Below are 23,754 nucleotides of genomic sequence, written 5' to 3'. Positions count from 1 at the left end.
AAAATAGTGTAATAAACGTTTTTTGAAATATGAATTTGATCACTATAGGCGATATATTACTATAGACGATTATTACTATACGCGATAACTGTGTATACTTAGTTATGGCAAATGAAAATGAATTTGAGAAATTGATCACTATATCCGGTATATTACTATAGCCGCCAACCCTATAGGCGATACGGACTGTACCACTGCACTCGAGTACTCACAACCATGATATGAGCCGTCATAATTAATGATTGTACCACTGCTACACATGACAAGACTGAGCATGAGGCAGCAGAGAGCGGTGTCACTGTCAGGCTGTTATTAATATTATGTCGAGTGTCGCATGTGTCCACTGTCCAGTGCAGCTTCAAACTGCTGCTGGCCCGTGGACGTGCACGCGTGGACATGGGGTGGCAGGAGCCTAGATTCTTTGCAAAGACGGAATCCAGTTCACAACCGAAATTATTTCGAATCACTAAGCTTGGAAGACCAGGTTGATTGAGGCTTCGATGCCCATTTCAACGGTAGTGAACGAAGACTTCGCTGGAAAATAGTAGATCTACTGGTGGCGGGGATTGCATGGCCGACTCGACAAGGTTAGCGATGATGTGCCAAGCATGAGTTCGATTCTTGCTGTACCCCTGATGATGATATCACGGTTTTTGGCGCTGCTAAGTGCTAGGGTAGCGTGTAGTGAATGAAAATATGAATGCGTAATCATGGTAATGGGTGAAGTTGGGGCAGAGGCCGGGTACTGTCTGTAGCCTAGTGTAGGGACATGAATCCGGGCAATTAGCGATATGGCCGCGATAGGTAGGCCTCCGCGGAATATGCCGGCATAATTTCGGGAATTATCGGTGTGATTTTTAAAACGGGAATTATTGGCAATTTTTGGGGAATAATCGGTAAAATTTGAGCAATGCCCCCCTTTTTTCAATTTTTTTCCATTGTAACACCCTGATTTGTACCAAAAAGCTTGTGATCCTGAATGAGTTGATCGCCCGGTATTTCAAAAGAGAAAGAAAAAAAAGCTTCCAGCCGAGTTTCACGCGAACCGTGATTTTTTTGCCCGTACAAGTGGCAAAAAAACCCGTAAGCGATACGGTATCTGCAAAAAAGGGAAGAAAAAAAGCATTATTGTGAGAATTATTGGTGGAATTACGGGAATTATCGGACGTAATTTTGAGCAATGCTCAAAGGAATTATCGGTAAAAATACGAGCATATTCCGCGGAGGCCTAGCGATAGGTCCCTCTTTCTCTCCCGGCCAAATCCTAACTGAGCTTTTGGTAATCACTGCGCGTAGGACGATCTTTTAAAACAGCGGAAAGAATGAGTTTTACACACGTAACGTTGTTCCGTCCCGTACCGTGGAGCGTGGATGCTGCTCGTGGAATTTCTTGTCAATTAATTATTTTAAGGGGAGAACTGGAGTAGGGTGCATCTGCCGAAATAGTTTGTATGCCTTGGCAGTCGACCTACCCAAGTGGCAATGACACCTGCAGTGGACATCAGCTGCTAGCAGTGTTGTAAGAGCAGTCACTGTTTTCGGCGAACTTCATTATCCCAGGGCCAAGGTCAAATGACTAGAGTCCCCCCCCCCCCCCCCCTCCAGACAGCGCCTTCAGGTTCTACAACACTCCGCAGTCCTGTATGTCTGACCTATAGCAAAGCCATAGTATAACAGACTGTATAATGACATAATGTGCAATGTGGCGTATGGAGCTAGTGCTCAACCAGTGCTGTGCTGGCAAATAAGTCTTACCTTCAAATCAGACACCTTTATCCAGACAGTGTGAAGAAGAGGTTGGTGCGACTTTGGCGATACTTGGGGAATTGTGTGTCGCTCCCTGCGTGGAAGCTTGCGCTTTTCCTGGCGACTTGAATTCTCAGTTGACTGACTCACGACTGCGCTACAGAGTACACGAGAAGTTTATCCAGACACCCAATAAAAATGCCCCCCCTCCCCCCGCCCGTCTCCCCTCCCCATGTGGCAAGGTTGGCGTGCATGCGTGTGTATTATGTTCGTCACGTATAAATTCTCTTACCGCAACACACGTTAGGGGTTTCTGAACAAATTGACTGGAGGTGGCCATCATCTCCTCTTCAGAAGTTAGATCAGTGCCTTTTGAATCGGTTTTGAATCGGTTATTCTGACAGTGTCTGATGAGCTGGACAATATGACAGCACTGTCAGTGAAATCCAGAGTGATGCAAAAGTTCAGATGTGCGAACCGATCCTGATGGTATCGTGTAGATATTAGTGTGCTGAAGATAGCGTTTAGAGCGCCAGCGCCCCTAAGTGGGCTTCGGCATTGCGAGTGTGCAATCCCCCAGGCAGAGCACACGAGAAGTCGATCGACTTCAAAGGGGTCCACTGCAAATCTTCAAGAAAGCCCTGTTCCCTTCTCAATACGCTGTGTTTTAGGGAGCAGTAAGCAATGCTTATTGGCTTTTGCTCACTGCAACACAGCACCCCTGTGTATGAGATTTTGTCAGAATCCACACGATTTAGCTTGGAGCACCTTGTTGTACATAATGAACACAATTGAAATTCCAAACCTACTAGCTTGGAAAGGGAAACATGGATACGACATTCGACGACCTGACACCTAGCTGCAACACATCTCCAAAGCGCTAACCAGCACCTTCCAACCCAGGAGGTTCTAGGTTAAGGAGAGACCAAAGAGGGGAAGATGAGCTACAAGCTTGGGTATATGTTTCTCGTGGAAACTAGGCCTCAGCTTAGTGCCACATGCCATTCCCATGTCTAGACGAGGTGTACAGAGGGTGATTGCGTATGGTCCATATCCATGTAAATGATGGCCTGTCACGTGTCACGTTTTCCGGGCCATGTCCACAGTGTGCAGTGCATATATATGTACTTCTCCTTGGTAGCTCTCTACTTATATTTCCATTTGTTGTTGCTATTATGCAGAATGCACTTCACTATAGGTCCTCAAGCAAAAGTTGGTGCTTTGTTTCTTGGAACTAACCATGAAGTGTCGACTGGTGCAGCAAACTCTGGACAAGGTCCAAGGCCATCATTGCATCATCAAGTGAGACAAGAATCGGTTACCAGCAGCATTGGTTAGTTGTTTAAAAGTCGCCATGGCATTGCTTTTTCCACCGCACAGTCACTGGCCGATGTAATAGAGAATCGGTTCTGAGTGCAGCTGTGAGTGCACTGGGACCTTGCAACAGCTTGCCGTCGTTGTATGTAGCATTGCAGTGCGTTGGCAACTAACACTTGCTGAGCACCATCCCTGGGGGCACAGACCGGGCCATATCCATGGGTTCGGATGAGTATGTTCCAATAAGGGAGCAAGTGTTCACCCATCTATAGCGTGCACATTCCCTCGTGTTTTCGTAATTCCTTGTTTGTTATCAGGACCTATGGCCAGGAGCGTGCCAACTGATCGGCTACGCTAGGTCTGTGTATACACTAGTTAGAATACTATTTCTACTGTCACTGGCAGACTGTAGGTTATACGAATACATCATGCTACTTCCTTCTCACTTCTGCTTATCGGCATATGCTATGCGTGACAATGTTTTTCAGGTGAAGAAGTTAGACCATCAGCAACGAGTTTTGAGTTCCATGGAACCGCTGTAGTGTGTCTAGTCGGGCAGGATACCTGTAAGTACTGGATACTGGTACCATTTCCCGGTCTTGTTGAGTGCCAATGCTGTTATTACAGTACAGTGCCGATGCTGTTACTATAGTACAGTGCCAATGCTGATATTACAGTACAGTGCTGCAATGCTGTTATTACAGTACGAGTACAGTGCCAATGCTGATACAATAGTCACATGATCACTGGTGGTGTGTTGATACTGATGATGATTGTTTGTGATAAAAGCTCTGTTTCGAAAAGCAGTCCGTGTGCGGTACTGAGTGGCATTTTGCCGCATGCCTGCCTGACCTGCGCGCTGTCCCCGGGGAAAATTGCGGAAAAAATCGCAAAAAACGCGGGGGGGGGGGGGAAACGCGGCATAATATGGCATAATTTGCGGTGAATTTGCGGTAAATGTGCGGTAAATATGCGGTGAATAATATTGATGCGCGGCAATTTTCAGTGAGTATGTAGTGAAATCAATCAGTTACAAGTCTCTGGTGTAAGCACTCGTCATATTTTGAGTAAAAAGCCGCCACGATGAGACGTTGCTGACCGAACAGTGCACTGTGTGTACGTGTAGTGCAACAAAAAAGTTCAAAAATCGCGGAAAACGCGGTCTTTTAAAAAATCGCAAAAAACGCGGAAAAAAACGCGGGCGCGGAATCGCAATTTTCCCCGGGGACAGCCTGCGCGCAGGTATACAGGTAATGCTACAGCTGAGGTATGCTTGAGGAGGAGAGAAGTGGCAATCAAGGTATACTGACCCCCTGGTTTACTAGTATTGTGCCGTGCTTTATCTCCTCGTTCCTGGTGTTTGCAGCTGCCAGTGACACACTCCTGGAGAGTGCAGTCCATGAAGTCTTGAAGTCGCCACAAGTCACAAACACATTACCAGGTGAGAGAACATACACAGAGAGTGAGTAGTGAGTACACAGTGAAACAGAGAGAGAAAGTCGGGATGGGGATGGGGATGGGGATGGGGAGGGGTAGAGGGGAGTAGACAGCAGTCACTAGGGAGGTTTAGTCCCACGTAATCAACGTGTACTTTACGTGTGTGTACCACGTGATACTCAGTGACCCACGTACAGACGTTTTCTGATTCACGACATACCGTGTATGGAGGCTCACCCACGTTCCACCAGAACGTGGGTGAAAATCAGAATGGAGCGCATTGTGCAAGCTGTGAGGGTGCTCAGCTGAAGAAGTTTCCAAAGCACGAAATCAAAATATTCGATGAGCTTCGAAGCTTCGTCTTTGACCAAGTTTGGGCCTTTCGCTTCATGCTTTTGTTTGTTCCGTGTGACTAAACACAACATTGTGAACGTGGGTCCATTGCATGAACTTTACGTGTATCACCCACGTTCCCGTATCCGTTACGTGGGACTAAACCTCCCTACTATACACACATGTAGATACTCAATCATTCTTGACTAAACAAAACTTGTGCAAAACTATTGCAAATTGGTGGCAGTAGGTCGGTGTTTTGTGTTTCTATGGCAGGCTGATCCTGTATTGCTGGTACTGTATTGCTGATCCTGTATTGCTGATCCTGTATTGCTGGTACTGTATTGCTGGTATAAAGTATCCAAATATAATCAAAAACACGGAACTCTACAACCGCTGTCGCACCCAACCCATCTCCAAGGAGATCGCGGCGAGGCGATGGAGCTTCCTGGGGCATGTGCTCCGGATGCCATCAGGGGCACCGCCACAGGTCGCTCTCGATTTTGCTGCTTCTGGTGCCTTGCGGGGTAGGATAGGCAGACCAAGAACAACACTGCTAACCACTCTCTCACTGGATTGTCGGGAGAAGCTGGGGCTTGTGCTTCTGTCGCGACCTGGCCTAGCCCAGCTTCGGAAGGTGGCGCATGATAAATGCCGATGGAATTCATTGCGAAATGGCACTGTTAATTAGCCTGGCCATAATAATACGATTACATCTGACATGCTTGCCTGCCTACTTGTGCGCACGCATGCATTCTTGCCGGAGATGTCTACCTGTGGCGACAATAATTTTTTCATGGACTTTACTTCTTTTTTAGTGTTTGCACACTCTTGGCTGCTGCTGCTGTGGCACTTTTGTATTTTCATGCTGCTGCGCTCTGTACGGCTGCACTAGCCGTGTCAACTGTCGTACCCAGATGCACACATTCAATCCCTGGCTATGCTTTGGAATTGTTTTCGTTGCCTATGTCCTCATCTCTCTTCGTTTTGTTTTCGCTGCCTGGGCTCTCATTTATCTTTGCGTGCTTGCTTGCTTGTATTGCTGAGGGAACATATGCTGGTTTGTATTCGTGGGTCCCCATGGTGCATGGGCCACGCGTACTCATCCGGCGGATATGTGTGAATAATAATATAAATATTGCTGGTACTATATTGCTGGTACTGTATTGCTGGTACTATATTGCTGGTACTGTATTGCTGGTACTGTATTGCTGGTACTGTATTGCTGGTACTGTATTGCTGGTACTGTATTGCTGGTACTGTATTGCTGGTACTGTATTGCTGAATTTGCTGGTACTGTATTGCTGGTACTGTGACAGTACCATACGTCTACACTGTGCCATTCTGTCTGAAGAAGATAACGGTTGGTCGAAGCGCACAATTCGTTTGTAGTGAACTCTGTCTTGTGCGGAATGGTCCCGCCACCCTCTTCTTGTCTGGCTCTCTCCCCATCTCAAACTCTCGAGGTGAACCCAGATGCTGTGTTTCTCTCTTTCATTTCCTCAGGTACAAATACCACCCGTGGAGTATGTAGTATTGATGCCTGTGCTGAATCCATCACTCTGCCTGAGCCACAGCTGAACAGTGAACACCATGCCAGCAGGCCCGTTATTGCCCTCAGCCCCACGTCACCAAATATCACAACGCCGCACACTTCGCAGCCCGTTGAGCCTAGCGCACCTGCCTCTCTAAGCTATGCAGTAGCAGACAATCTTGCTGGAGCACATGTACAGACCCGCGTAGCCGCAGTAGTGGCAGAGGCACCCGTTACATCTTGCATACCCATTGCAGATACAGCTGACCCGCCCGATTCAGTGGACATTGTCTATCGCGATCAAGTGCGAAGAACTCAACTCAAGTCCTAGCAACTACTTCAGTAGGCGCGCTGATAGTTTTCGTTCATATCCTCCATGTTCTGTATTCCACACATCCTTGTTGAATCATGTTTACAGTCTTGCAAATTTCTACTCGTCTGACAGTGGATATGCTCATTGATATTTTATGATAGTTTCAAGTTATGTGGTCTTCATGGTATCGATTCCTATGCACGAGGAATTCACCACCTGTCAGTGGAAGAGTAGTGAACGCTGATGTTCACTGTCCTTACACTTGATGTTGGCTTGACACCACGTGCGATGCTTTATTTGAGCCACAGCAAATGTGACAACACACTATTAGTGTCTTGATTTAAGTTTTGGTAAAAAATCAGATGCAATGTTTCATGAGTACTTCCCTATGGATTGATCTGTACACTGACTCGGTGTACGCACAGATTTATACTGCTGCCATATTTTATCCTTGAGCAGAGAGAGAGAGAGAAAGAGAGAGAGAGAGAGAGAGAGAGAGAGAGAGAGAGAGAGAGAGAGAGAGAGAGAGAGAGAGAGAGAGAGAGAGAGAGAGAGAGAGAGAGAGAGAGAGAGGGAGAGAGATTTGATTTTACACAGCAGGGTCAGATGTCTATCATATTCCCTGTGTATCCATTGTCAGTTCTTGAACTTGCCACGCTCACACGGCATTGCGTGACCATAGCAGTCAAACACAACGTGTTATCATGTACCTGTAATTCAGTCAAGCTAAAATCGGTATGAAAATCATTTAGTGATATTAGTAACATGTACTTCAAGTAGCAGATTTCAAGTTCCATGTTGCTGCCATGTTTCTACACAATGTCAATAATCATTGGTCTGTGGCAGTTGTGTACTTTGAAATTTAGTACATGTACAGTGTATGAACGCATGTATTATGTGTCCGTGTGTGCGTATGTGTGTGTGTGTGTGTGCGCGCATGCGTGTGGGTGTGAGCGCATGCGCCCGTGTGTGTGTGTGTGTGTGTGCTTGTCCAACCTGCCGGAAGGCTACCCTCTTCCCAAAGCATTTTGGAAGTTGGACTAATTTCGGCTCCACAATCCAGTGTGTCGTTACTATAATTAAAGGGGAAGTGCATCGATTTTTCGAGTAGGGTCCAGAAGAAAGACAATTTGATATCGGTTCGAATGGCATATCTCTCGCTTCCATACGATACGCCAAACTTGCCAAATCGCCAATTGTATACTCACGTTGCCATAGCGACCAGCGCAGTGATGACGTACGAAAGGCTTAGCTCCACCACAGAGATGGTCGATCACTGCAGAAATTGGTCATTTTCAATTGGTTTATTGTGTTCACGAAGTGAAAGAAGCGCTGTGTTCAATGCTGTTAGTGTAGTGAACTGTTTATTAGTAGTCCTCTCGGTTGTGTACTGGGACGTGACACCGACAGGAGAAAGCTGGAGTGCGAAAACATCAGCAGACAAGCGAAAATAGTGACGAACAAAATGCTGAAATCTTGGTTGGGACAAATCAGACGTTCAGCATTTCCCCCAACCAAGGACCATGCCGTTTGCTCTTTCCACTTCCTGAAGATGGATGTGATGCTTCCTGGCGACTCTCCTATCACTCGTACCATCTTCTGAAGCAAGGTGAGACGACGGGTGGTGGAGATTGATGAATGAAATAATGTCGTAGGTTTGAAAGTTTGCTGAAAATGTCTCAGGAGAGATGGCGAATACCAAGCATCTTCTCCGAGAGGGACCATTTCCCAGGCACAGTCAGCCTAGGCAAATGTAGGAGAAGGCCGATAAACAGTTCATGGCACTAACAGCATTGAACACAGCGCTTCTTTCACATCGTGAATACAATGAATAAGACAATTGAAAATGACCAATTTCTGCAGTAATCGACCAACTCTGTGGTGGAGCTAAGCCTTTCGTACGTCATCACTGCGCTGGTCGCTATGGCAACGTGAGTATACAATTGGCGATTTGGCAAGTTTGGCTTTAATATCGTATGGAAGCGAGAGATATGCCATTCGAACCGATATCAAAAATTAATTGAATTGTCTTTCTTCTGGACCCTAGTCGAAAAATCGATGCACTTCCCCTTTAAAGCTTTCATGGCTGAGGTTGTTGGTACTTCTGTTGGCCCTGGGTTCCCAGTACCCAGTTGCCGAGGCTGGTTGGTAAAATAACTCCAATTTCACTTCAAGGTACCAGTGCATCTAGTGTCTGCTTTTATCAAAGCAGCGTGCTGTCTATACTGGTTACCCCAGCAAGTGTAGGGTGTGCATAGGTAACTGTCTTGGCCGTCCTATTCCGATGTACTCCGTGTGGTGTAGACCAGGTGTGCATTGGGGGGTCGATTCACATCGCCAGTTGTGTTGATTAGACAGTTATCTGGCGCTTGTCTTGATCTGTTTCAATCAGAATCAGATCCGCTATCGTTGCTATAAAGAGAAAATCTGTGGGTGCACATCCAGTGCATTCGTAGATTTGCGTGCTTCTCTTGCGACAGGCGTATACATGGTACATGGTGTGTGCTTGTGCATGGGATTGTGCTCAGTCTCTGCGAAATGAAGACAGTAGACTAAAAGACAGCAGCAGCACCACCACCACTGAACAACAACGACAACGACAACGACGACGACGACGACGACGACAGCGACAGCAACAGCAACAGCAGCAACAACAACAACAACAACACCAACAACAACACCAACGCCAACACCAACAACAATAAAGATTTGAAACAACACTGAACCACGACGACGACGACGACGTCCGTACCAGTTCCTCCCTGTTTGGTGTGTTCGCAGTCAGGTTTCAACGTGGATTTCGTGTTAGTCGATCGTCTGGATCATGAAACGTGAGGGAACGGCTCCTTGATCTGAATTGTCGATTGTCACCTTCTTCTTTTCTTTCTTTTTTCCATAGTACGGTATGTGCATGCGTGTTCCTATCCTACTTCTAGACGCTTCTTTCTCCCATGATTGCTGTGAAGTCCCTCCCGTCGATCGAAGAAGCTTGCCGTCCTTTCATCATCTTCTGGCGCTGTCTTATTTCCTAATGCACACCAAACACAGAGGAACTGGTACTATGAAACCAGACCTTGCGTGTCGCCGACGAGACTCGAACCCACGACCTGCACGTAGCTCCCGAGCTCGGCAATCCCAAAAGTGCTATCTGGGATCACTATGTCTATATGGCACATTAGGCTATATGAACCCTTGACCTTTGACCTGACCCTGATCTAAACCAAGCCTTCTTGGGATATGTAGATCTACATGTACATATATGTAGAGAAGCTTCTCCATCGAGTAGATCCACGAGTGCTGTTACTGCTGTGCACTGTGATAATGTCCCATCGAAGAAGCTTGCTTGTGCCCTCCTTTCATCATCTACTGGCGCTCTTGACAGTCTTGTAGTTTTCCTTCCTAATGTCGAGATTCCCGATGTTTCCATTTTCGATTATTAATGCATTGTTGTTGTCTTCCACCATGTTTGATGGTTGCCTGCGGAGAACGTGAAGGAAAGGTCACCTGTTCCCTCGTACATGTGTGTGTGTGTGTGTGTGTGTGTGTGTGTGTGTGTGTGTGTGTGTGTGTGTGTGTGTGTGTGTGGTGTGTGGTGCGTGTGCTCGTGTGTGTGTGTGTGTGTGTGTGTGTGTGTGTGTGTGTGTGTGTGTGTGTGTGTGTTGCTATAAAGAGAAAATCTGTGGGTGCACATCCAGTGCATTTGCAGATTTGCGTGCTTCTCTTGCGACGGGCGTATACATGGTACATGGTGTGTGTGTGTGTGTGTGTGTGTGTGTGTGTGTGTGTGTTTGGCTGAGCGCCAACTTCCCGTCCACCAACAGCGTGGTTCAGCACAGTGCGTCAGTTGCTGCCGATGGTTCCGTAGTAAGGGTGGGCTTGCAGTTCATCGCTGCCAGCCTGCACTCCCTGAACATGCAGATACGGCATTGACGGCGTCTCTCGCTAGTTGCTGCTTCCAGCATTGTCAACGCTGCAATCGCTGCTTCAAGTCCCGGGCTGGTTTTAACCGCCATAACTGCAACCGTGGAAAACGTCTTGCTGCAGCCGATAGGGAATCACTGCCGCTGATCTGCATGCATTGCCCGAAACGTTTCCGACGACAGCAAGATTTGACGAGGCACCAGAAGTCCTGCCAATGACGGTGCACTCCAAACTCTGGCCCCCTCCGGGGGTGACATTGCCCAATGGGCAGTCATGCTATAGTAGTAGTAGTAGTGTGTGTGTGTGTGTGTGTGTGTGTGTGTGTGTGTGTGTGTGTGTGTGTGTGTGTGTGTGTGTGTGTGTGTGTGTGTGTGCATGGTGTGTGCATGGTGTGTGTGTGGGGGGGGGGGGGGGGGGAGGGAGGGAGCCCGATGCGTGTACTGTATATACATTGCCTATGCCCAGGGCCAGGGCCCAGGGGCCTAGGACTGAACACGACATGAGGACATCTTGAACATGACGTCTTCTTGCCTCTTTGTCACCAGGTAACTGGTTACTAGCACATGACATGCTTTGCAAACGGTAGAGCAGTGCTGCTCCCTGTGTGTATCCTGTGTGTATCCTGTACATGTCAATACCAAAGGGGAGTGATTGTGTGTACTCCAGGCCATTGGAATGTGCAACACTATCATGTTCATGATGTTTGCACTACCATGCATATGATCTAATGCCAACAAGACTGATGTCACATGGTATTGGTAATTTGGTAGTCACGTCATGAATTGTTCTAGTTCGCATGATCAAGCAGCACAGTATAAAGCTTGTGTTTTTGGACAACAGCAATGCTTCCAAAAACCTGACGCCGTGAAGATACCACTGCCACTGGCCTATGGCATCCGAGCTGGCCCCATCGTCACAGGTCAAGCCCGTGTCAACGTGCACCATGTCCAAGTGCACGACCCGGCAAGCAAGGCACATCAATTCATAGCATGCATATTTTAGCATGCAGCTAACGACACTCACAGTAACTAATTACTTTAAAAAAAGTCTTTGTAGTTTAGTCGTTGCCCTGTCAACTACATTACCAGCATTGCAACGACGCTTCTTCATCTTCATCTTCATCTCATCTTCTTCATCTCAGTCTGATTCTGGCTGAGAGGCAACATAATCATTACCACAGCAGGTCACCAAGGTCACAGCAACTCGCTAAATCACGCTAGGTAGATCTACATGTTGATTGGTTGACAGCATGTTACAAGGCGGAGGACGCACAGTCAGTGGCACAGTGGCAGCCAATCAACATGATTGTTATTCAACCAAACAAGGAACAAGACTGTCAGTAGATCTACCTATCGTAGATCTACGGACGTCTAGACGTCATGGTGACCGGGTGATAGAACCGTCCTTGACTCCACACAGCATACATGTACCAGCACAGACTTCATTCTAGTTACATGATTGTATGATCTGCGTGTTGGACAGTCTTCCATTCGGGATCTAGTCATTGAACTCTGGTCTGGATCTGCAACTCGGTACCATGGCATGAGCAAATCGCTCTGAGGCTGACGCCGATCTTGGGATGATACGCAGCGGAATCCGCACTTGACAGAAACTCAGAGCTGCAGGCAAACCTCAGTAGTATGTCAACTGTCATCTGGCATGTGCGCCGCATTCATTTTTGGGCCATCCCCAAAGGCCCAATATTCTACGTATCAGGGACCACGCACCACCCGATAACGCGCGAGCTCAGACTCAGAGCCATTTGCAGTGGGCATGTACTAGATGGCGAAGAGGTACATAAGTCGATGTAACTGCCACCACCATGATGATAGGAATTATAGTATATTGACAGGTATATTTACGGTATGAGGCAGCGAGTCCTCCCAGCTACATAACAGTATGAGATAGCAAGACAGTAGCATCGATTGATCATTACTATGGAACCGAGTGTCATTCTCGAAAATTATTTAGAGTAGTCGATGACTGCATACTTCTATAAGGATATTCAATGGGCACAAGTACAGCACGATAGCCCGGCGCTTCGTGTTGGTATGAGGAGAGACGGTCTGAACGACCAGTAGCCCTGTCCTGGGACTGACTTCACGACGCGTTGCTTGAAGGACGGGGCCTGTGTAAGTCCCCCCTCCCTGCAAGCAAAACTCAGTTGATCCCACCTCCTCCGAGTCTGGTTGGAGCTGTTGAATTGATTTCTTTGCAGAACTCGGTGGAAGGCGCGCTAAAGACGGAGCTGAGGCCGCAAACATGCTAACAGCTCCCGTCTTTTCTCCCATCAAAAAGCGCCCTCGGACGCTGGTGAAATCTCAATCATCTCCGACCGGCTTCGGTCCGAAGGAGACGAAATCTCCCGAGCGCAGCCCTCTTGAACAATCCAGCAACTGGAGTTCACGGCAGATCAAGAGGTCATCGAGTTCAAACAATTTCGGATCATTATCGGAGGATGATGACCAGCAACTGGGTCTAGTCACACCAGTTGGAACAGCGCTTGGTTTGGATTGGAAGTCAGACCTTGACCAATGGATGGTGAAGCCAGAGGGCAGTAACCCACCTCCAGAACTGGGTCATGGCGGTATGCCACACAAAGAGCGAAAACAAGCAATCGACAAAGCCTTGGACTGGCTGCGGGACGAAATGGTAAGTACATGACATTGTACGGCTGTACCATCCAGGACACCCTCACATAACACGTCGTCACATAACACAGTTGACTACAATCATCATATTACTTTATAGAACATCCTCACGTAACACCACCCATTCCACGGCCCATGTGAAACTCAGTGGGCAGACAGGAGGACCAGCACCATCTTGCCCTTCAAGGATCCTCACAATCACAGTCATACCTAACGCAGTAGTCATGGTAATACCTAGAAATAAGTACAGAGCATGCCGCAAATCCGTCATTGGGATAACATACAGGTATGACCAGAAAATAAAATTATGGCCATGTGGAATTATAGCCATGTGGAATTCTGGGCATGTGTGAGAATTGGTTACCCATTGTATCACATCCACTGTTGTATTCATTATTCTGCATGGACAGTCTGCATGGACTGTCATGGACAGTCTGCATGGACAGTCATGGACAGTCTGCATGGACAGTCTGCATGGACAGTCTGCATGGACAGTCTGCATGGACAGTCTGCATGGACAGTCATGGACAGTCATGGACAGTCATGGACAGTCATGTATCATTATTAAACCAGTCTCTACAACCCTGCTGCTACTTTCAAGTAGCAAATAACTACTTTGTATGTGTGTTCAGCCGACAGATGTCGCCTTTCTCACAGTACATTCATAACATCATCCTCAGCAGCTGGCATGAACTCACTCTCGCACACAATGAATTCCCTACCTATCACCATGAGTGACCTCACTCTGGGGTGTCACAGTCATACTGCACGGCTAGTCCTCACCAGTTGTCCTACCCTTATCCTGCTTGCCTTTGTGTCTGTGTGCGTGTTTGTGATTGCATGTGGTGTTTGTTATGTGATTGCATGTGATTGCATGTGGTGCATGTGGTGCATGTAGCAACGTATGCGAGAAGAGGATGACCAACTGCGACAAGACTTCACCAATCTCTACTCTGAGGTACATATGATGAAGATGGAGACGCTGAAAGCACAGACAATGCTGCGATACCGCAGCGGCACTAGCTTGAGCAGCTTGTCGGAGATGGGTTCGGACGATTCGGACGCCGAGAGTTTGTTTGACTTCCCGGACGGCAGCATGGTGGGTAACGTTAGTGCCCAGAGTCTGATGGGACGGCAGCAGCATCGCAAGTCTGCTACCCTCACACCTCCTAGCCTGAGAAAGCAGCTTCTCACACCCGGTGTGAGCACCATCAGACGCAAGTCTGCAAGCAGCAGGGAAGCCGTATTTGATGACTCGCCAATGCAGTCCACACCTAGGAAGGCAGCAGCTTCTACTGCGGACACGGTTAATGGTTCATCATCAGTAGCAGGCCAGCAAACTAGGCCAAAACTGCAGCGGAGAAAACTCAACTTGGATAGTAATGCTGGCCCATCGCACCTATCCAAGACTGTGGTGCAACAGGCCAAAGCTACAACGGGGGAAGAGCAGATCATCACTGAAACTGGTAACAAGGATACGGGTAGTGTCAGGCAAGAGGCTGCCGTGGAGCATAAACAAGTCAAGAATGACACCAAGCAGCTAACTAACATACCAATAGTCAACACTGCACAGAAAGTAGCCGAGAGAAAGGAGAGTGCAACGCAGCCGATACTCGCTTCATTTGAGGCCCCAGCTCAACCACCTGTTCCATCAACTCCGCCAAGGTCGAGAAAAGAATCCAGCACTTCCCGGCATGACAGCATTACTCTGATAGCTAAGAATTCCCCGCATATAGCAAGGCGGGTACGCTCACCGAGAAAGAGCCCGAATGAGGCTGGACATCAAACTAACCGTGGTATTCCCCCACCATCATTGATACCAAGCGTTGGAGTCACAGCGAATGTTACAACTAACTCCAGTCGTGTCCCAGCACCCGGAGCAGGGAATTCAGTCTTTCACTCAACTCCCCAGCAACACTCACACACCCTGACTCATACTGCTACTGATGCCTGCACCGGTAGTCAAGCCGAACCGAATGGGTATGTTAGTCCGCCTAACATCAGCCAATCATCGCTGGTGTCTGGTAAAGCAGCAGGACCACCGCCAGCAACGCAGGCCATGCACTCCGAGGCATCTCACTTCACCCTTATGCAGCATGACCAGCAACGGCAAGTGCAAGCTGCTGCGGCTTGCCTCACTGCGGGATCCGGTGGCACACTGCCCAGAGTGCGACGCTCACACCGTCGGACGAGCTCATCATCAGATGTCCTGCATTTCGTGCAAGACCCACCACCACAAATCACGCTCACTCCGGAACGCTCCGCTGTAGGTGATGTTGGCACTGGCATGGCTCACACCACTGGCACAGCTCACACCACTGGTGCAGCTCACATCACTGGTGCAGCTCACATCACTGGCATGGCTCACACCACTGGCACAGCTCACACCACTGGCACAGCTCATATCACTGGTGCAGCTCATATCACTGGTGCAGCTCACACCACTGGTGTAGCACATCAAGCAGTACTACACTCTAGATCAATGAGTGATAGTCTAATGATGAACGTGGAACATCAGTCACACAGTATGCCCTCTATCAGAGATGCCCAGGAAGAAGATCCGTTCTATACACCGCTAAGAAGCAGTGCAAACTTCAACAAATATGACGACGAAGCAAATGATCAGATCACGTCGCCACCATCATTGGCTCTAACGCACACACAGCAGCAGCAGAAGCAGAGTGTGATTGTACGATCATCTTCCGGACGCCATGGTACTGATAGAGGACAGGTAAGTCACCTAAGTATTGTACTGGTAGTTGTACTGGTAGTTGTACTGGTAGTTGTACTGGTAGTTGAGAAACACAATCCTTGTATCCACAGTCCCCATGCAGACACCCAGCTCAACTGCACCGGCAACGTCCTCTGCACACTGTTCCTCTGTACATGTACATGTACATGTACATGTACACTGTTCCTCTGCACACCCCCCCCCCCCCCCTCACACATTCCCCATGCAGACACCCAGTCTCCATGCAGACACCCAGCTTCACTGCACAAAGTCCTCTGCACATTGTTCCTCTGCACACTCCCCCCCCCCCTCCCACACACACACACACAGTCCCCATGCAGACATGCAGTTCCGCTGCACAAAGTCTCCCTGCATGCAGTCCCATGCAATTATGCAGCCTCATGCAAACATTCTCTTCAGTGCAGTGGTGAATTTCCACCACGCCATCCTCTCAAAATACACGACAGCATGAAAATGACCGTGAAATAGGATACAAACAATAATTCAGTTTCACAAAGTGGACACATTCTCTATGCCAAGTGCACTATACAGCACATTGTACAGTGACTAGTTATGTAGAGAAAGACTAGAGAAAATGAATCTAAAAAGGGACTCTCTTTAGCAAGCTTACATCATCCTAAGCATGCACAATTACAGTGTTCCCTCATGATATGTGTTTAACCAGTAGCCGGTGTTTGTGTACGATCGCTTGCTGTGTGCAGCCCCTCCACAAACGACCGACATCAACACCTGCACCATTCTTTCAGCCGCAAGGTCACCAATTCCACCATGGCCTGGAGAGCATGAACATGCCCAGCCCGGTGCTGGAAGATTCCTCTCAGTTCTATCACAGCCATCGTATGCAACAACAGCATTCACCCATGCTGGCATCTCATTCGGCAGTACAGCGTAACCAGCATGTTCGACATCATTCCGCTGACTACACAGGACTAATGTCACCTCCTGGAGTACAACCTCTGGACCTGTCGCCTCTAGTGGCGAGGACAGCTGCAGGTAGGGAGCTGGTAAAGTGTGTTGACTGTGATGCAGGGGTGTCGGAAGGTATTCGATAGGGGTGAAAGGGGTGATCCGGGTAACCCGGGTACCCGTCTGTTTAGCTGCTGATCCGTTAGCAAAAAAGTACCCGCTAGTCGTGTAGGATTGTAGGGTACAGTATTATAAGCTTGCTTGTACAGTTGTACAGTTCAGTGCACAGTTTTGTGTGTGCTTTCCTCGTTCAATCCTGCTACATATCACGGTATCCATTGAAGCTACAACAATTTTGACTGTTAGCATGTAGTGCAGTGATCAGGTGATTGTGCACACTGTGCTCGTCGCGATGTAGTGTACTTGCATGACTTCGCGTATCCTCCTGGCGTGAAATCTGGAAGGCTACTGTAGCAAATTGTCGCCCGAAAATCTCTCTCCTATCAGAATACCTGTAAAAGACATGTTGCGCTTATGATCCCAAGCAAATGCAACGTTTTTGGAAATAGTATGGCGGATAAAGGGTACCCGATAACCCGCCCGTTAAGCCAGATACCCATTTGTTACCTTAAAGGGTAACCGTTTCACCCCTAGTATTTGACATTGGTGCAGCCATGAATGGGTGGAGGGTCTGGGGGTCCTCCTTGGGAACATGTTTGGGAAATTGGGCCCAAATTATTATTATTATTATTCACACATATCCGCCGGATGAGTACGCGTGGCCCATGCACCATGGGGACCCACGAATACAAACCAGCATATGTTCCCTCAGCAATACAAGCAAGCAAGAACGCAAAGATAAATGAGAGCCCAGGCAGCGAAAACAAAACGAAGAGAGATGAGGACATAGGCAACGAAAACAATTCCAAAGCATAGCCAGGGATTGAATGTGTGCATCTGGGTGTGACAGTTAATACGGCTAGTGCAGCCGTACCGTAAAGAGCGCAGCAGCACGAAAATACAAAAGTGCCACAGCAGCAGCCAAGAGTGTGCAAACACTAAAAAAGAAGATCAGTCCATGAAAAAATTATTGTCGCCACAGGTAGACATCTCCGGCAAGAATGCATGCGTGCGCACGAGTAGGCAGGCAAGCATGTCAGATGTAATCGTATTATATGGCCAGGCTAATTAACAGGGCCCAAATAGCCTGTATTTTATTGCTTCAAAAATCACAAGATGAAATCATTGGTGCGTCTTTGGCCGCACCTGCCGCACCGGTTCCGATACCCCTGTGATGTCTTGATGTGGTGGCGGGTACTGGTGTGTGTGTGTGTGTGTGTGTGTGTGTGTGTATGTGTGTGTGTGTGTGTGTGTGTGTGTGTGTGTGTGTGTGTGTGTGTGTGTGTGTGTGTGTGTGTGCATTTGTCCTGATTTCATGCAGGTAACAGCAATGTTTCAATGCGAAAAGCATCAGTTGATTCACTGCTGGCAGCACCATTGAGACAAACATCAGCTCCAGTCAGTGCGCAGCAACAGGTTGGGTATGCTGGGATGACACCAAGCAATGCAGCATCTCATCTTGCCAGAAAACATTCTCTATCTCTACCACCATCACCCGGACCAGTAGCTGAGTAAGTTGCATCATAACTTAGCACATGACATCATACATGATCATAGTGCACGACATCATAGTGTATGGCATTAGAGTGTATGTAATCATAGCACACTGCATGATAGGCTTTATTGATAGCAGCACATGACATCATGGTGCATGACATCATAGCACACTGCATGATATAGGCAGCACATGACATCATAGCACGATATAAAACCAACACACCTGCATTTAAAATTGTAGGAGTTGGACTAAGGCCATGCATGAGTCTGTTGCACCAGGATAACCAGGATAGAACTCATGATTTCGGCCTGACCTGGTATTGTGTACATTATTATTATTATACGCATTCCCGCGTTGAAGTGTAGCAGCAGTATGCTGCGTCCACAGCTCCGCTTATGCAGAATGGCTTGGGTGAGAGGAGAGGGGAGTGTACATGCTACATCATAATTACACATTCACTAAATACAAGGCGTGATGTGTACAACTGACAACAACTAAACTACAGGGTATGCCAGGACTACAGGGTATGCCAGGACTACAGGGTATGCCAGGACTACAGGGTATGCCAGGACTACAGGGTATGCCAGGACTACAGGGTATGCCAGGACTACAGGGTATGCCAGGACTACAGGGTATGCCAGGACTACAGGGTATGCCAGGACTACAGGGTATGCCAGGACTACAGGGTATGCCAGGACTACAGGGTATGCCAGGACTACAGGGTATGCCAGGACTACAGGGTATGCCAGGACTACAGGGTATGCCAGGACTACAGGGTATGCCAGGATTACAGGGTATGCCAGGACTACAGGGTATGCCAGGACTACAGGGTATGCCAGGACTACAGGGTATGCCAGGACTACAGGGCATGCCAGGACTACAGGGCATGCCAGGACTACAGGGCATGCCAGGACTACAGGGTATGCCAGGACTACAGGGTATGCCAGGACTACAGGGTATGCCAGGACTACAGGGTATGCCAGGACTACAGGGTATGCCAGGACTACAGGGCATGCCAGGACTACAGGGCATGCCAGGACTACAGGGTATGCCAGGACTACAGGGTATGCCAGGACTACAGGGTATGCCAGGACTACAGGGTATGCCAGGACTACAGGGTATGCCAGGACTACAGGGTATGCCAGGACTACAGGGTATGCCAGGACTACAGGGTATGCCAGGACTACAGGGTATGCCAGGACTACAGGGTATGCCAGGATTACAGGGTATGCCAGGACTACAGGGTATGCCAGGACTACAGGGTATGCCAGGACTACAGGGCATGCCAGGACTACAGGGCATGCCAGGACTACAGGGTATGCCAGGACTACAGGGTATGCCAGGACTACAGGGTATGCCAGGACTACAGGGTATGCCAGGACTACAGGGTATGCCAGGATTACAGGGTATGCCAGGACTACAGGGTATGCCAGGACTACAGGGTATGCCAGGACTACAGGGTATGCCAGGACTACAGGGTATGCTAGGACTACAGGGTATGCCAGGACTACAGGGTATGCCAGGACTACAGGGTATGCCAGGATTACAGGGTATGCCAGGACTACAGGGTATGCCAGGACTACAGGGTATGCCAGGACTACAGGGTATGCCAGGACTAGCACTTTCTGCACAAGTGGTGTGCATCTACACTAGACTTTGTGTTGCAGTGGCAAACTCCAAACGGACTCGTCCGGAAATGGATCACGAAGCAATGTGTTTCCCTTTCAGCCGGAAAGCAGAAAAACGTCCAGGAGTCCCCAAGGCTCCGTGAGTAATGCTGTTGCTGTCATGGTAACGGTATTGTTGTCATGGTGACAGTATTGTTGTCAACTTGTCATGATTGTTTTCCCTGCAGGAGTGTGTCAGCGCCGAATTCTCCCAAAGTGTCAAGATCCCAGTCAGACGTGCAGCGTCGTAACCTAGCCAAGACAGTGGCATTGCGATGTGCTCAGGCTGCGGCTGCTGCTCCAGCATCACCATCGCCGTCACGATCACAGACCATGTTTTCATTCTCGTCACCGGAAGTGGAGCAACACGGACATACTGGTAGTAGCATCACCAGCAGCAACGCCAGTGGCGGTGCTGGTGCTGGTGCTTTCGCTGCATCTACTGCAGCTGATCAGCGGAGTACGGGCAATGCTGGTAGCCTAGCTAACACCAGATACAACGGTAGTATGGAGTCACTGGTCTAACACACTCTCTTGTGCCTGCCCTGCCATATATGTGTACGTACATATGGAGCGTCGCATCCATGCACCTGCATGCATGTACTTATTGCACAATCACTGCACAATCATGTACGTGTACATAACAGTAGATAACAGATAATGCAGGTCGTCACTTTGCTAGCAGTACATGCATCATCCAGGACCACAGTTGTAACATTCTGCTGAACAATGAACAAGCAGCCAACACTCACTAATAGTCACTATACAGTATACATGTACTGGTGTGTTAAGCTATTTCTGAAAATATTATACTATTGTCAAGGTTTGCATTTCTCAGACTGGAATCTTGTTTGTACTGAGATGTTGCGACTACGGCGGTAGTTGTAGAAGAAGGTGACAGCTCCAAACGTTGGAGATTGTGCTTACTGCCGTTAAGTGTCGGTCAGTCGGCAAGGAACGCAAGCTGCAACGTTGGAGCAGCCACCTTCTCCGGGTATCTTGTTTGCTAGTATTTGGGCCCTTGAGCATGTTGGTTGAATGCATGATGAACTGCAGCATTCACTCCAGTGCATTCCTAGACTGAATTTCTCAAGCATTCATCATCATCATCATGACATCATCATGACCACTGCCACCAGTCAGATATGTATGTACAGCTGTGCAATGTGAAATCCAACTCAAACATGACAAGTGCAAAGGTTGGTGTCCTTGACCAGCTTCCAATAATCACTGTAGATCTACATGTGTAAGGCCAGCAGAATCCATACTGTGACTGCCCATCAAGGCCTGGGTAAGTCCAGGAAGCCAGGTATGCACTTTGAATTGGTAGTCAACTAGCACAGTACTAAACTACTATTCTGACAGAAATTGATCACACACAGAATAGAAGGGAAGAAAACTTGATTTTTTCAAACTGAGGAAATACAGAATTTTGTGATGTGAGTGGGTTGACTGACAGAAGGTTGCTGCAGAAGTTCGGCTGCTTGCATCGATGGATGCTAGTGGCATTGGCTCAGAGTGGTATGCAGGACAATACAACGATAGATAGGCATGAATGTGGACATTTGCATTAAATACACCTGCACATTGCTGGCTGGGGCAAAGACAGAAAGTGCTCTCACAGCTCGCCACCACAACAAACACTTGAGTGTCTGATTGAATGCGCGACGCTTACATGTGCATGTGTAGTGCTAGTTTAAAAAAGTTGAACAGAGAGAACTGCTCATTGCCAATGCATAGCAATGTATTGTGGAGGAATGCATAGCAATGTATTGTGGAGGAATGCATAGCAATGTATTGCCAATGCATAGCAATGTATTGTGGAGGAATGCATTGAGCAAGGTAAACAGGTGCAGTGTGGCATTCAAATGTGAACAAGAAATAATGAAGAACAAAAGTCTGTGTACTGAGGCCTGGCCGTGCTACTACTGCGTGTAATGATGGTGTGTGTGCACAGCATACATGTACATCTAATCACATAGCTAAGGTGTGTGTAATGACGGTGTGTGTACACAGCATACTCCGCAGTACATAGCTAAGGTGTGTGTACAGAGCATACTCCGCAGTAGATAGGTACTGAATGTGTAAGATCTCTTCTACTGGTATAGAGCAGATCAAGCGCCCACATAGCTGCGACCAGCTTCACCTGCTTTGGGCTTTTCAAGCCACTTACTGGCAGCAGCACGTCGATTCACAGCATGGTCTAGAAGAGTGTGCGATGATGCTGCAATAGCAGAACGCTTGATGGTAGCAGACGGTGGCGTCCATTCGCAATAGTCTTTGCAAGTTGGACAAGCTGCATCACACAATACAACATGTCTGCAGTTAGTTATCCCTGTTACAAAGAATTGGTGTGTGTGTGTGTGTGTGGGGGGGGGGGGGGGGGACTGTCATTGGCTATACTAGATGTGCTACATGGATGACAACCAACACCAACCAAAGTAAACCTTGAATCATCTGCAGAAAATTCACCTACACTCAAGTACGCACTGCATTTCACACAACGTCCAGTGTTATGTCAACGTTTCCGTCTTCCTGACCATTGTCACGATGGTTGAAGGTCACAAAGACCGAAACATTGACATAACCCTGGATTTTTGTATAAAATGTAGTGCATAGTTGAGTGTGGGAGTTGCCTGTAAATGATTCAAGTGCAATGAACCTGAGTTCGGCGCCCTTTAGAATTTCGAAACCAAAAATACTGATAACAAGAGCCCTTTCAGACACCCAGCAGTCTCTCTGCTGTGAACACTATTTTTCATCCTATTCTCCAGGCATGGGTCTCATGGGATGTGACAAGGGTGATACAATTGAACACCCACCAACTCAGACACAAGGTCAAGCAAGCATAACAGCAGTAGGAGCACAGTGAACAAAATGGCTAGTAACAGAGAACAGGATGATCATAGTGTCAAACAAAGTGCCACTCACAACAGTCACACACTCACAACAGTCAGCCTCACAACAGCCACACTCACAACAGTCCTACTCACAACAGTCACCCTCACAACAGTCACACACTCACACCAGTCCTACTCACAACAGTCCTACTCACAACAGTCACCCTCACAACAGTCCTACTCACAACAGTCACACACTCACAACAGTCAACCTCACAACAGTCACACACTCACAACAGTCACACTCACAACAGTCCTACTCACAACAGTCACACTCACACCAGTCCTACTCACAACAGTCACACACTCACAACAGTCACACACTCACAACAGTTGCACTTACGACAGGTATAGCAGCATTGTTCTTTACCCCATAGACGTTTTTCCTGTGAAACAAAACCCACACGTCACAGATTGTAAGTATCAGGCGAAGTGCATGAACAACCCCGAACCTACACAAACACACACGTGCGCACACCCATGCATACCCACATGTGCGTGTGTGAGTGGGGGGGGGGGGGGGCATGTGTATGTGTGTGTGTGTGTGTGTGTGTGTGTGTGTGTGTGTGTGTGTGTATGTGTGTGTGTGTGCGTACATGTGTGCGTGCAATTGTGCATATGACAGAAGAGACAAAGAGAGAGAGAGAGAGAGAGAGAGA

At 48.0% G+C, this 23,754-nt stretch overlaps 4 protein-coding genes across 5 annotated transcripts in view; 3 read left to right on the top strand and 1 right to left on the bottom strand.

Annotated features, from left to right (window-relative positions):
* Positions 1 to 323: 323 nt before the first annotated feature.
* On the top strand, positions 324 to 7,559 carry LOC135806596 (uncharacterized). Its single transcript, XM_065320796.1, has 5 exons — positions 324 to 587; positions 2,928 to 3,079; positions 3,552 to 3,629; positions 4,430 to 4,504; positions 6,340 to 7,559. Exons 1-5 carry the CDS (start codon positions 571 to 573, stop codon positions 6,696 to 6,698), a joined length of 681 nt encoding a protein of 226 aa, XP_065176868.1. The 5' UTR covers positions 324 to 570; the 3' UTR covers positions 6,699 to 7,559.
* A 4,963-nt stretch (positions 7,560 to 12,522) lies between these two features.
* On the top strand, positions 12,523 to 21,057 carry LOC135806593 (serine-rich adhesin for platelets-like). The gene is made up of 5 exons (XM_065320795.1): positions 12,523 to 13,253; positions 14,151 to 15,983; positions 16,706 to 16,997; positions 18,352 to 18,541; positions 20,384 to 21,057. The coding sequence occupies exons 1-5, from the start codon at positions 12,864 to 12,866 to the stop codon at positions 20,718 to 20,720; spliced, it is 3,042 nt and encodes a 1,013-aa protein (XP_065176867.1). The 5' UTR covers positions 12,523 to 12,863; the 3' UTR covers positions 20,721 to 21,057.
* On the top strand, positions 19,037 to 20,299 carry LOC135806759 (collagen alpha-2(IV) chain-like). Its single transcript, XM_065320983.1, has one exon. It carries the CDS (start codon positions 19,037 to 19,039, stop codon positions 20,297 to 20,299), a length of 1,263 nt encoding a protein of 420 aa, XP_065177055.1.
* Positions 21,058 to 21,579: 522 nt separating the features above from the next.
* LOC135806591 (zonadhesin-like) overlaps positions 21,580 to 23,754 on the bottom strand; it is a 131,243-nt gene continuing 129,068 nt past the window's right edge. For both annotated transcript variants that reach the window (XM_065320792.1, XM_065320793.1), the window contains exons 148-149: positions 23,439 to 23,481; positions 21,580 to 22,491 (exon numbers count right to left, since the gene is read on the bottom strand). In XM_065320792.1, the coding sequence (XP_065176864.1) occupies positions 22,310 to 22,491; positions 23,439 to 23,481 (225 nt within the window). In that variant the 3' untranslated portion in view covers positions 21,580 to 22,309. The remainder of the gene's footprint in view (positions 22,492 to 23,438; positions 23,482 to 23,754) is intronic.

Source organism: Sycon ciliatum, chromosome 1 (genome assembly GCF_964019385.1).
Source record: "Sycon ciliatum chromosome 1, ocSycCili1.1, whole genome shotgun sequence".
Lineage (NCBI taxonomy): Eukaryota > Metazoa > Porifera > Calcarea > Leucosolenida > Sycettidae > Sycon > Sycon ciliatum.
The sequence above is the reverse complement of the archived record's forward strand: the minus strand, read 5'-3'. Positions and strand labels throughout refer to the sequence as shown.